Raw genomic sequence first — 12,258 nt, 5'->3', positions numbered from 1 at the left:
CAAACAATGTAGATTCTGTCTTTCCCATCTGCATGTGTAGGTTCATCACTGGGCTTTCCTTGATTACAGATTATGAGAACAGTAGCTCTTCTTAAATGCCAAGATGATAAAGAGGAAAAGCACAACCTTCTACTTTCCCAGGGCCATTACCTGCAGGTCCTCTAGGCACTGTTCACATATGCTAATTAATGAGTCAAGTCCATGATTTCTATTGAGGATCGTTCAAAGGTATTCTAAGCTATTAAATAAACATGGATTTAAGGAAACTCTATTAAAGATATACTATTGGAAGTAGGGAGAACTTCACCAACACATCTTTTATATCAACTTCATGTTATGTGTATGTGTTGTGTGTGTGTGTGTGTGTGTGTGTGTGTGTGTGTGTGTGTGTGTGTGTGTATGCATGCCTGTCAAAAAGCTTAAACATTAACTTAGGGCCTCATGCGCCTACTTGGCCAAAGGCTCACACTCTCTCTACCAGGCCACACCTCCACTTCTGACTTTATACCGGTTAATTAGAGATAAGAAAATTTCTGATTTGTCTCCTAGGCTGGCTATGGCCAGATCTTAGATTCCTAAGTTACTAGGATTAGAGGTGTAAGCGACTAGAGCCTAACACAAATTACATGGTATAGGATTTTCCTCTGAAATTTCAAAATACAAATGAATTCAAACCAATTGATTCAGGATCTGCAGGGAATTATAGTGTACATGGCACAGTGCCTCCTTTGACACAGGAATGCAATACGGCTTGATTTCATATCTATATGATGTCTGATATATATATATATATTATACATAATATCCACCTCACACACATCTATGTATACACACATGGTGTGGTTTGGAAGGTACATGTTTTGAGGACATACAGGCAAATATTTGTAGCAGTGTCTATGATGGTTATTACAGTATTGTTACAAGGAGAAGGTCGCAAGTTTTGCACTACATGCCTCAACTCTCAACCTTCATTTCTTCATTTGGAAATGAAGGAGATGATATTGAAAGTCTTGAATAAGTCCAGCAATTTAGGATCCTATGAATTTAAAGGTCACATTTAAAGGTCTAATTGAATATCCTTTTGTACATTTGGCATCTTCTTTGCCATTAAAATCAAGATATACAAGTTATTTAAAACACCTATGTCTTTTACATATAGAATTAGTTGAATATGCCTTTTCTAAAAGTCATGTTACTCACAGTAAAATTTCTTTCCTTTCTTCCCCCTTTACTGTTTCATTACCTAAGCTATTTCTATTGTTGTTTGTCAAATTGGTTTTTGGATCGATCCTGCTACTACCCTCTAACTTTGCTAATCTACAAAAATGTAAATTTATACATAAATGACAAGGTATAGCACTGGCAGAAAAGAAGTTACTGCTCACTTTTCTAAAAGAAAAAAGAACCAGAAGCATTCATATTTAAAATATGAGTGATATGTTGGGATAGAATAGGATTTATCTAAATCCCTTCCTGTTATGTCTTGAATCTATATATGTTTAGAAATTTCAGGGAATACGTACCAACCATTCTTTTTCTCTTGATTTTACATGGTAAAATAGAAGTCATAGTTAAGCAGAATTAGGTTAAAACTGGTCTAGCTTGATACTAAGGGTTCCATCCTAACAACTATAGAATCAAGCATTGAGCTGACTCAAGGAATACCCATCAGTCACCATCTTCTGAAATATTTTCATAAAATTTCCAAATCTTGGTAGGTAGCACTCCAACAAATCTCTCTGCTACTATAGAATAAGCATGAACTTTACATCACTATTGCACTACATAAAAAATAGATTAGTAATGGGTGAGATTTTTCCATCAAAAAGTTCCAATCATGGTGTCTTGTGAGTATCATTGTTGCAATGGGTCATCCTGTGTCCTTGTTTCAGCATTTTGTTATTTCTCTTCCTTTCCCCAAATGGGATAAATGTATATATACAAGATGCAGAGCACCCAAATCAAATGCAGTGACAACAGCGATATACCATAGGGGGAATAACATACAAAGGAAACAAAAAAATCACATGGTACATTAAAAAGAACAACAACAAAGAAAGACCTCTTGTGTCCAATGAACTTTTCAACTCGGTGGGGGGGGGAGGAGTGGGGGAGGGGGGGGGGTGGAGTGGGGGAGGGGGGGAGGAGTGGGGGAGGTGGCGGAGGAAGGGAAGGGATAGTAGAGACAAACAAAGGAGGGGAAACCATCATTCCATAAGAAATGTACTCATTACCTCACTCATGCAACTGTAACCCCTATGTATAGCATCTTTACAATAAAATAATTTTTAAATGCATTGTAATGATTAAAAAAAGAAGTTCCAATCCAGTGTTCCTTTTAGTAAGGTTTGGGGCCAGTAGTATACTCACGGGACCCACTGTGACTTGTGAACCTGTTGTATCTCCTTCCAGGGGTCTCATTGTTTTTGCACAGGTTGCTAGTTCCTCTGTATTAACTTTTCTAATGCCCAGAACTGTGACGCATGGGTCGGATACCTCAGCAGATGGCACATGAAGTCAAGAGAGTAAGGGACACCATGCAAAGGACATGTGGCAGGCTGGTTTTGTAAATATGCTGCATGGAAAAAGTGATTAGCTACATATGTCTGTGATTTACTGGCTAGCTGGAAGCAAGAGGCAGTCTTTTTTTGTTTCAAAAGAAAAGAAGGAAGATATTAAACATTGAAGGGTTAAGTGAGATAAGCATGAACGATATAACTTGTGGATGAGGACAAGAGGGAAAAATGGGAAAAGCATGAGGGAAGGGGTGACACTATCCAAAAAGAATTGTACTCATAGCCAGCCTAGCTACTCAGAAGGCTGAGATCTGAGGACCGTGGGTCAAAGCCTGCCCAGAAAGGAAAGTCCGTGAGACTCTTAACTCCAATAAACCACTAGAAAACTGCAAATAGCACTGTGGCTCAAGTGGTAGAGCACTAGCTTTGACCTGAAGAGCTGAGGGACAGTGCCTAAACCCAGAGTGCAAGCCCCATGGCTAACCAAAAAAGAAAAAGAAATGTACTTATTACCTGACCTATGTAACTGTAACCCTTGTGTACATCACCTTTATAATACCAATAAAAATAATATAAACTTAAAAAAATGACAACTACCTTTTCCTGCTGGGCGTCAGGGGCTCACACTTGTAATCCTAGCTACTCAGAAGGCTGAGATCTGAGGATCAAGGTCCAAAGCAGCCAGGGAAGTCTTATCTCCAATTAACCATCAAAAGAAAAATAAAAGAAGGAGAGCTGTGGCTTAAATGGTAGAGCACTAATGTTAAGAAAAAATCCTTAGGGACAGTGCTTAGGTCCTGAGTTCAAAACCCAGGACCAGTATACACATAGACAAAAGTGCCTTTTCCTATCAATATTGACCATTTGTCCTCACTTCCCTTAACATAGTCATTCCTTCCAGCAGGCTTCCACTTTCTTTTAGGGTTATCAGGCCAAATATGCTTGTCTTAATTAAACCTGAACTGCAGATTGACATAGTTGATAGAAAACAAGCAGAAGACATTGATCAAGATATATTGTATTCATAAGCTGTTTTGTTAAATGGCAACTCCACTGTACAACTACTTAAAGATAATAATAAAAATGTAGTTGAAAAAAATCCTCACACATCCTAAATGGGACATACATATACCTGCATTGTGTATATAAACTTAAGTTTTCACTGGCTGTCCCCCCTTTCTTTTCTAAATCTGCTAAAACTTGTACCAGTTATTTAAAGTTCTCATTAAACCATAGTTTTCCACAAGAGACTCAATAGCTTCCTCTTCTGTCATGAAAGAAGACCTTCTTAGCCAAATGCTTTTTCTTCTTAAGGGCAACAGCCTCCTTCATAGTCTTCACCGGCCCCTTATATTGGTTGGACATGATGGATGGGAGGAAAACATCTAGCTTGATATGAGCTTATGATTAATTGTGCTACACATCTGGTGCTCTTCACCTTTTATATTTTACCTGGGGCATTGCCAGTGGCTCTAGTGTCCTTTTAAACACGTTTCAGGATTTCCCTCTTGTTAAGTTTCCCCAGTTCAGGTTGGATCCCAATTGCCTGGCCCTGAATGCTGCCCTGTGAGGAACAGATCTGGGGATATAAAAGCTTTAAAGAAACAATTTGTTTCCTATTGCAACAATGAGATGACAAGACGTTATATCAAAAAACTAACTTTACAACTTTGGTGGGGGAGGATGGGGGATGTGAGGGGAGGGATGGGAAGGGGAAACAAAGGAGGAGGCAACAGTACTTAATAAGAAATGTACTCATTACCTTGCTCATGTAATTGTAACCCCTCTGTAGGGTATTTTCACAATAAAAACTTATTAATAAAAAAATATGTTAGAAACAAAAAAAGTCTTTAAAGAAAATGCAAAGCTCTAAAGTTTCAGTTGGCTTCATCTGCATTTTCCTTCGATCACAATGACTATGGGAGAGTCACTGGTCTAGGGTAGAGAATAACCAGTGAAGGTAGTTATCTAAGGCTGCCTGCAAAATTAACAAGGATTATCCTCTCTCCAACTCCTAAAGAACTACAAAGAATGAATCATTCTGAATGGTAAACATTCAATTCTTACAAGGGTCTTGTCTAGAGCCATGCTCACCTACAGAACTTTCCTTGATCATGGAAACATTTTGTTCTTTGATAGGATAGATCTTATAGACTCAGGTGTCTGTGAAGAATATATTATCTGGGCTGGGAAGGTGGTTCAGTGGTAGAGCACTTGCCTTGCATGCATGAGGCCCTGGGTTCGATTTCTCAGCACCACATAAGCAGAAAAAAAAGCCAGAAGTGGCGCTGTGGCTCAAGTGGTAGAGCGCTAGCCTTGAGATGAAGAGCTGAGGGACAGCACTCAGGCCTAGAGTTCAGGCCTATGACCGGACCCCCCCCCCAAAAAAAAAATAATAAATAATAAATAAAAATAATATATTATCATGTTGTTGGTGTGATTCTGGACTGGTTAATTTTATGTTATAACGCTTTAACTGATTTTAACACAAAGAATTGTTCATAGCTAGATGCTAGAAGTCTGCCTATAACACTAAGTTGCTTATAGTAGCTAAAACCTTTGCATTCTGATGAATTCCACAGTGTGTTAATGGCAGTCAAGGGAGTAGGAAGAGGAAATGAGATTACCCAATTTATAGTGTGTGTGTGTGTGTGTGTGTGTGTGTGTGTGTGTGTGTGTGTGTGTGTGTATGAATGTGTTGTGTATAGTGTGTCCTTGGGCTCAAACCTGGGTCTTTGTTAGATTAAGGCCCTACCATTTAAGCTACTATCAACCCTGCGATGGGAAAATTCAAAATTAAATGTGGTAATAGTTGTAGACCTATGAATAAACCAGATAAACACACAATTTCACACTTTCAGAGTGGATTTTTGTGGTCGATGAATTGCAGCTCAAGTAGCTGTATTCAGAATGTACCATGTTAAATAATATTTTCATGAAATACATAGATCTAAAAATGAAACTAAAACAAAAACAAAAATGTGAGGTGGTAGATCCTCACCACTCAGCTATTAGCGGTAGCGTCAGAACAGAGGAAACTCTATTTGGTGTCATTAGATAGTCAGTTGACTGGCATCCTTTTTCCTTTCTTTTTTCCCCCAGAGTATCAGGGCATAGCCTTCAAAGATGGGAGGATCTAAGTTTGAATCCTTGCTAAATCTCTTAGCCTTGGCAAATGATTCATCTCTCTTTATCTTATTACATATTTTTAAATATCTCTAAACAGTTATATGTAGGGGTTTTAATTCGTTGTGCCAGCTTATGATTCTTCTTTCTTGAACCACAATTTCTTCATAAGTGGTGTGAATAATATCTCTGGTACAGGGTGGTTATGAGGACGAGGAATTATGCAAAGAATATTAGAGAAAATATTCATTCAGTAAAATAGAGCTGCTCAATGGATGAAACCAAGAGACCTTGTTTGTCTGGGACTGCAGAAGACAAGTTCCAGACCTTGCTTGTGGATATAACACTAGCTGCCTACCCTCTGGTAGACTGAATGCACCCATAGCCCCATTTTCCATTGGGACAACTCAATTGTTTGCTGCTTTATAAACTGGACTTCCAATTAAGATTCTTTTTGAAAACAGAATACTAAAAGAAGTTTAAACCCCACAGCTCCAAGCCATCAGTGATTACAGGAAACTAGACTCAGACAGGAGGAAAAGAGCTATTTAGGAGGCTACTTATCTTTGACTCCCCTCTCCAATTATATTGGTGTTTCATTCTTACCTGTGAAGAGCCTATAAATAGACTTTTGTGACTTCTTTTTTTTTTCTTGTGGGTGGATGCTTCTATACCTTCTGGGCCTGAGTAAATTGATGAAGGTATTCTGGGATATTTAGCTTCCCTTGGACTAGTAACCAGAGAATTTACCAGAAAAAAAAATGATAGGGACAAGGATTAGCCCAGAGTTAGAGGAGGTGTGGCATGCATTCCTAGCAACTTCCCCAGTGTTATGAGTTATTGTCTGCTACAACTGTGGATGCAGGACTATTTTGGCACTTGCCTCCTTCTGCCAGAATCTAGGAAAGAGAAATACGTAGGAAAGGGCAGATTCTACCTGCTGTCCGTGGGGAGGGGAGCGGGGAGGAATAGCAGGACACTAGCTTTTGTGAGACTGTCCTTAATGATATTTGCCATGATTTAATCTCTCTCTTTAAAGCAAACATCATCTGTCTACTGCTCTGCTGAGTGATCTATTCCCACTTTTCTGGATGCAGGCTCATTTAACAACTGGCAATCAAACCCGCTCCAGCAGCCACAATGGAAACTGTCAAGGATCATTACACTGGAAAAATATGCCATCTTTATTTTCATTCCATTGTTTCCCCCAAAGATTAACAATACACATTTTTTTCAATGGCCCATTTTCATGAAATTTCACTTGGATATATTTCTAAGCCCCCAATCCAGATGGTGCAGCTCTGAGCAAAATCTGAATGTTGCTTCTTGGGTGGCTATTGGACAGCCTGACACAACTGTTTTGGGCCAATTTAGGAAAGTGACATGAGAAATTCAAAAGGTGAAAACAAGGAGGATGGAAATGTTTACGACGTGGGAGTGGGGAAATGTTCCCTTGATGTAGATAGTAGTGATTGATGATGATTTAACACCAACTTGTGTTCTCAATTCAATTATCTAATTGATGTGATGGAATTCTCACAAATTCTCCTGCTATGCTGTGGGTACTTAATATAGAGAACATAATAAAAAAGAATTACATCTATAACACTTAAGGAAAATTTAAAACAGATATTGAATAGCCAACAATATGAACAAGTAGTTCCTGGCCAAGCTGCTGCACATGTGTTTTAATGCTACAGAGTTAGTTAAGTGCTCAGAATATATAACAAAAGCTTGTCATAAAAAAATCAAAAGTATTCAGGTGCTGGTGGCTAGTAATGCTAGTATTCAGTGCCCAGTGAGTCTTCCCAAATTTCTTACATTGCAGCTCCAAATAGATGAGGTGTCAGAATATACGTTTTGGGACACCAAAAGGACACTTTACAACTTTCGAGATGTCTGGTTGCCTTGGAATACACTGTAGGAATCCATCCACTATTGAGAATTTCAGTTACAAGGAGGTGATCACGCTGGGACCCATAGAGGTGCTGCTTTGGTTGAGAGGTTGGTTGGCTGATCCCCCAGCTGCCAGATGGAAAAATGAGTCATTTGAGGTCAGTTGAGGCTTTAGATGTTTGTGGCCACAAGTGACACCTGCCCACAACCTCAGAGAAACTTCAAGTGAGATGTGTCCAGTGAGCCTCCCCAAATTCCTTATTCTGAATCTTCAAATAATGAGCAAAATGAAATAGTTGTAGTTTTACAGCACCGAGTGAAGTAGCAATGTTTTAAGTAGCAATTGTAACTAGAATAGATTAAACATCACCCAGAACTGGAGCTGGGTTTTCCTTGAATGTGTATAGGTTGATGCACTTTAGAAAATTGCCTTAGGTTGTTAGTACTGTAACAAAATGGGTGGCTATAACAGACTGGGTGGCTTCCACCACAGACATTTATCCCTCACGGATCTAGAAGTTGGAAGTTCAAGACCAAAGAGTAGAACAGTGCCTCTTCCTGATTGCTGATGATGCTGTGCTTGCAGTCACACACCCTTCTCTGGGTTTTTGCACATGGAAAAAGCTCTGGAACCTTTTCCTTTTACTATAATAACACTTACCCCTCAAAAAGGCTCCACCTTCACAGCTAATTACCATCTCCAAAGTCTCCTATTCAAATACTATCTTATTGAGGACCTCAACAAATGAATCCGGGTAAGTCACAAATATTCAATCAGTAGATGAAGTTTAGGAAGATAATTTTTGTGGAGGAACTTAAAGCATGAAGGTAAGATATTAATGCCAACCAACATTAAGAACTCACCACGATAACCAGGCACTATCCATGTGTTTCAAAGATAGACCAAGCTAAGAGGTTTAGGGAAAGCTTCCAAGTAACCAGATTTAACAGTAACTGCAATTGAGTGATGGAAATGCAGACTTTATTACACCATCCTGTAGCTATTGTGTTTTAGGTGTCTGACTGGAGTAAGATTTTAGTAGTTTAACTTCATAGTGAGCATCCACACTTTCACAGAGCTCACACTCTTGTGAGATGGACCATCAGGAAATGTTCTGACAGATATTGTTAGCTCACACCTGTAAATCCTGGCTACTCAGGACGCTGACATCTGAGGATAATGGTTTAAAACCAGCCCAGGCAGAAAAGTTTGCGAGACTCTTTTTCTTCTTTTTCTTTTTCTGTTAGTTATGGGTCTTGAACTCTGGGCATGGGAGCTGTCCCCAGTTCTTCAGCTCAAGGTAAGCACTCTACCACTTCAGCCACAGTGCCACTTCCAGTTTTCTGGTGGTTAAACGAAGATAAGAGTCTCATGGAATTTCCTGCCTGAGCTCTGAACCTCTATCCTCAGATGTCAGACTTCTAAGTAGCTAAGATTACAGGCTTGAGCCACTGGTGCTTGGCATGTAAGTCTCTTATTTTAAATTAATCACCAAAATTTTGTAAGTGGCACTCAACTAGTAGGGTGACAACATTGAACAAAATGTTAAGGGACAGTGCCTAGTCACTGAGTTCAAGCCCCAGTACTGGCACAAAAGAAAGGAAGGAAGGAGAACAGAAAGGAAGGCAGGCAGGCAGGCAGGCAGGAAGAAGGCAGGCAGGCAGGCAGGCAGGCAGTAAGACAGGCAGGCAGGCAGGCAGGCAGGCAGGAAGGAAGGAAGGAAGGAAGGAAGGAAGGAAGGAAGGAAGGAAGGAAGAAAGGAAGGAAGGAAGGAAGGAAGGAAGGAAGGGAGGAAGGGAGGGAGGGAGGGAGGAAGGGAGGGAGGGAGGGAGGAAGGGAGGAAGGGAGGGAGGGAGGGAGGGAGGGAGGGAGGAAGGAAGGAAGGAAGAAAGAAAGGAATGAAGGAAGGAAGGAAAGGAGGGAGGGAGGGGAGGAGGGAGGGAGGGAAGGCAGGCAGGCTCTGACCTAGGCCTGAGAAGGAGGATGTGCAGACTTGGAAGAGAATCTGGAATGGCAGCACCCTACCCTGTAGAGCAGTGAGGAATGGACTGCCAAAGGAGATAGAGACTCAGGGTTTGATCTTTGTTGCTCTCATGCTCATACCAGCTGTATTTTGTAATTAGCAGAAAATAAAATGTTTTTAACATGTGTATTTTTTTAAATAATGGGATGTATTTTAGAAGACTATTTGCTTTATAAAGCCATGGGAATATCAGAACTAATTAGAATTTTGCATGCATTTAGCATTTAATTTTCTTGGCAAAATCAGCACTGGCATCCTTATAAATGCAAATATTATTTTTGCAAAGTAATGTGCCCTGAATTATATGATGAAAGCATCGAATTCAAATGATAAAACCCAAAATAAATCAATTTTGGAGCACCTTAATGGGCAAAAAGCACATGCTAACATGTGCTTTATATCTTTATATCTTATAGAAAACAGTAATTTTTCACATCTCAGTCTCTTCTTTCCCACCTCTTAAAAAATATTACTCTTAACAAGTATTGTCTTAACAGGTTTGAGAGAGACTTAGAAATCTTGTTCCTATGTGGAAAGCCCTGAAGATCTAACCAATACATGAATAAATGAAGTGTCATTATCCCTGTGGTAATAATAGATCCACTTACTTTCTATCCCATCCTCTCACCTCTATTCAAACATTGGTTTGTAAGTATATCCACACAGACACATGCTCACCACATTCAAATTGCATATAAAACTCCTCCAGCACTTTTTGAGGTATTGTGTCTTTGACAGTCACATCGAGGAACTGGGATACACTTGCTCCTCCTTCTTCTCTATACTTTATAAATATGGGTGTTAGGCAGAGAGATTATCCAACAAATCCAAGAGATGATGGCTGAAACAAATAACAATGTCATCATAGCATGTCACAAATACCTATAATCCGATCCAAATATTGTTTTAAAAATTAGTTTTGTTTTCTTTGTTCTGAATTGATGTACCTGCTGGGTGGGTTTTGTTGTCCTATAGCTAACTGTACCAGATCACCAGTCAGTCATGCTCCATTTTTCCATACACATGCAGGCTATCAAAGGGTGCATCTTGGATACATTGTATAACTGGATGCAATGGGCCATTTAAATAAAGCTTTTTTTGTCTTGCTGTAGTTAGCAGAGGTGAAGGAAGCCAGGAAAGCTGGGCCCAGCACAATTCACTTCCATTTAAGATGTTTCTCTTTTGGAAAATTCAATTTTCTTTGTTACCAAAATAATTGTTAAAGTATTATTAAACCAGTTTTTCCATGGCACTCAATGAAGCACCTCACTTAACTGGACAATTAGATATGATTGTCAGGAGACTCTCATGCTAGAACACATGCGTATATAAACTTATGGGCATTATTTTTAACCTGCTATGGAACTTGTGAATGGCTTTCTCAAAGCTTCTGTGGCTGTTTGTCATCTGTCACAGGGACTACCTTGGTGCTAATATCTTAAATCAACATTCCTAGAAACAATGCTTCCAGGGGGCTGAAAGTGTCTCATTAAAGATGAAAATAGAATTCTCAGTATAGTGCTTTACCCTTAATTTGTTTTATGTAGTTTTCATTCTATAAATACACACTATTAGTATGGGAATTCATTGCTCCTCAAAGACAAGAATGTACTGAAAATATTTTACAATTATTCTTTTCTTCCCAACAAGCCACTTAATTAACAGCAATAACATTAGACATGTTGGGGAAAAAGTCTTTCAATATTCTGCAAGGTAATGTCTAGATATCTGAGCAGCTGCATTAGCATAATGTGGTACTTCTGGTGGGTACAATCTACCCTCACATGTGCCTGCTGTCCCAGGTCTAATCAACAGATCAAAGCAAACAAGTCCTTTTCTGAAGAGGAGCCTACTAAATGGCCTTATTCTTAATTTAAGAACATCATTTTCTTCATGCCACTTACATTAAGAGAATTATCAGTCTGGAGATATACAAGGGAGCTGATTATACTTAAAAAAATAAAATTACTCCTCTCTTTTCCAGCCTCCTCCATGAATACAAGGAAAATAGCAATGCAGTGCAACACAAATGGGAAAAAACATTTAAAAGGATATAATCATAATCACTTATGATTCTGTCACTTTATTTTGACATAATCATTATTTTAGCATTAATATACACTAAAAAAGAAAGTAGCATAGGCATTCCTGGGGGCCAAAGTATCAGCAGACAAGGAAGAGTGAGGGGAGAGGGTGAATGAGGATGAATTGATAACATTATTTTGCCATTATGATTGATGTCAATGTTATTTGGTGATTAACATACACCAAAGAAAAAGAACCAAAACGGATGAGACAAAAGGTGGGAGGATGAGTGGAGACTGAATGAGAGTGACTATGCTCTAAGTACCTTATATGTATAAAAACAAACAAGAAAATCTTTTATTCTTATAAAAATAATTTAATGCCAGGACTGAGGCTTGAACTCAGGGCTTGGGCACTCTCCCTTAGCATTTGTTGTGCTTTACCACATGAGTCACACCTCCATTCCTGGCTTCTTGATGGTTAATTGGAGGTAAGAGTCTTAGGATCTTTCCTGTTCAAGTTGGCTTTGAACTGTGATTCTCTGATCTTAGCATCCTGAGTAGCTAGGAATACAGGCATGAGTCATCAGTGCCAGCCATCTAGTTCATTTTTATATGATTTACGTTCTTTTTAACTGCATTGTTCATATCAACTTCTTAACATAATGATGC

The 12,258-nt window shown here is 39.1% G+C and overlaps 1 protein-coding gene across 5 annotated transcripts in view; it reads right to left on the bottom strand.

Moving 5' to 3' along the window:
* Ctnna2 (catenin alpha 2) overlaps positions 1–12,258 on the bottom strand; it is a 1,105,512-nt gene that overhangs the window by 574,449 nt on the left and 518,805 nt on the right. Inside the window, exon 7 of one of the 5 annotated variants that reach the window (XM_042690429.1) lies at positions 7,512–7,521. The exons of the other annotated variants lie outside the window; for them this stretch is intronic. Within the exon in view, the coding sequence (XP_042546363.1) occupies positions 7,512–7,521 (10 nt within the window). The remainder of the gene's footprint in view (positions 1–7,511; positions 7,522–12,258) is intronic. 5 annotated transcript variants of the gene reach the window in all.

Source organism: Dipodomys spectabilis, unplaced genomic scaffold, assembly GCF_019054845.1.
Source record: "Dipodomys spectabilis isolate Male_0828 unplaced genomic scaffold, ASM1905484v1 ptg000137l, whole genome shotgun sequence".
NCBI lineage: Eukaryota > Metazoa > Chordata > Mammalia > Rodentia > Heteromyidae > Dipodomys > Dipodomys spectabilis.
Note: the sequence above shows the minus strand (reverse complement) of the source record. Positions and strands in the feature narration are given on the sequence as shown.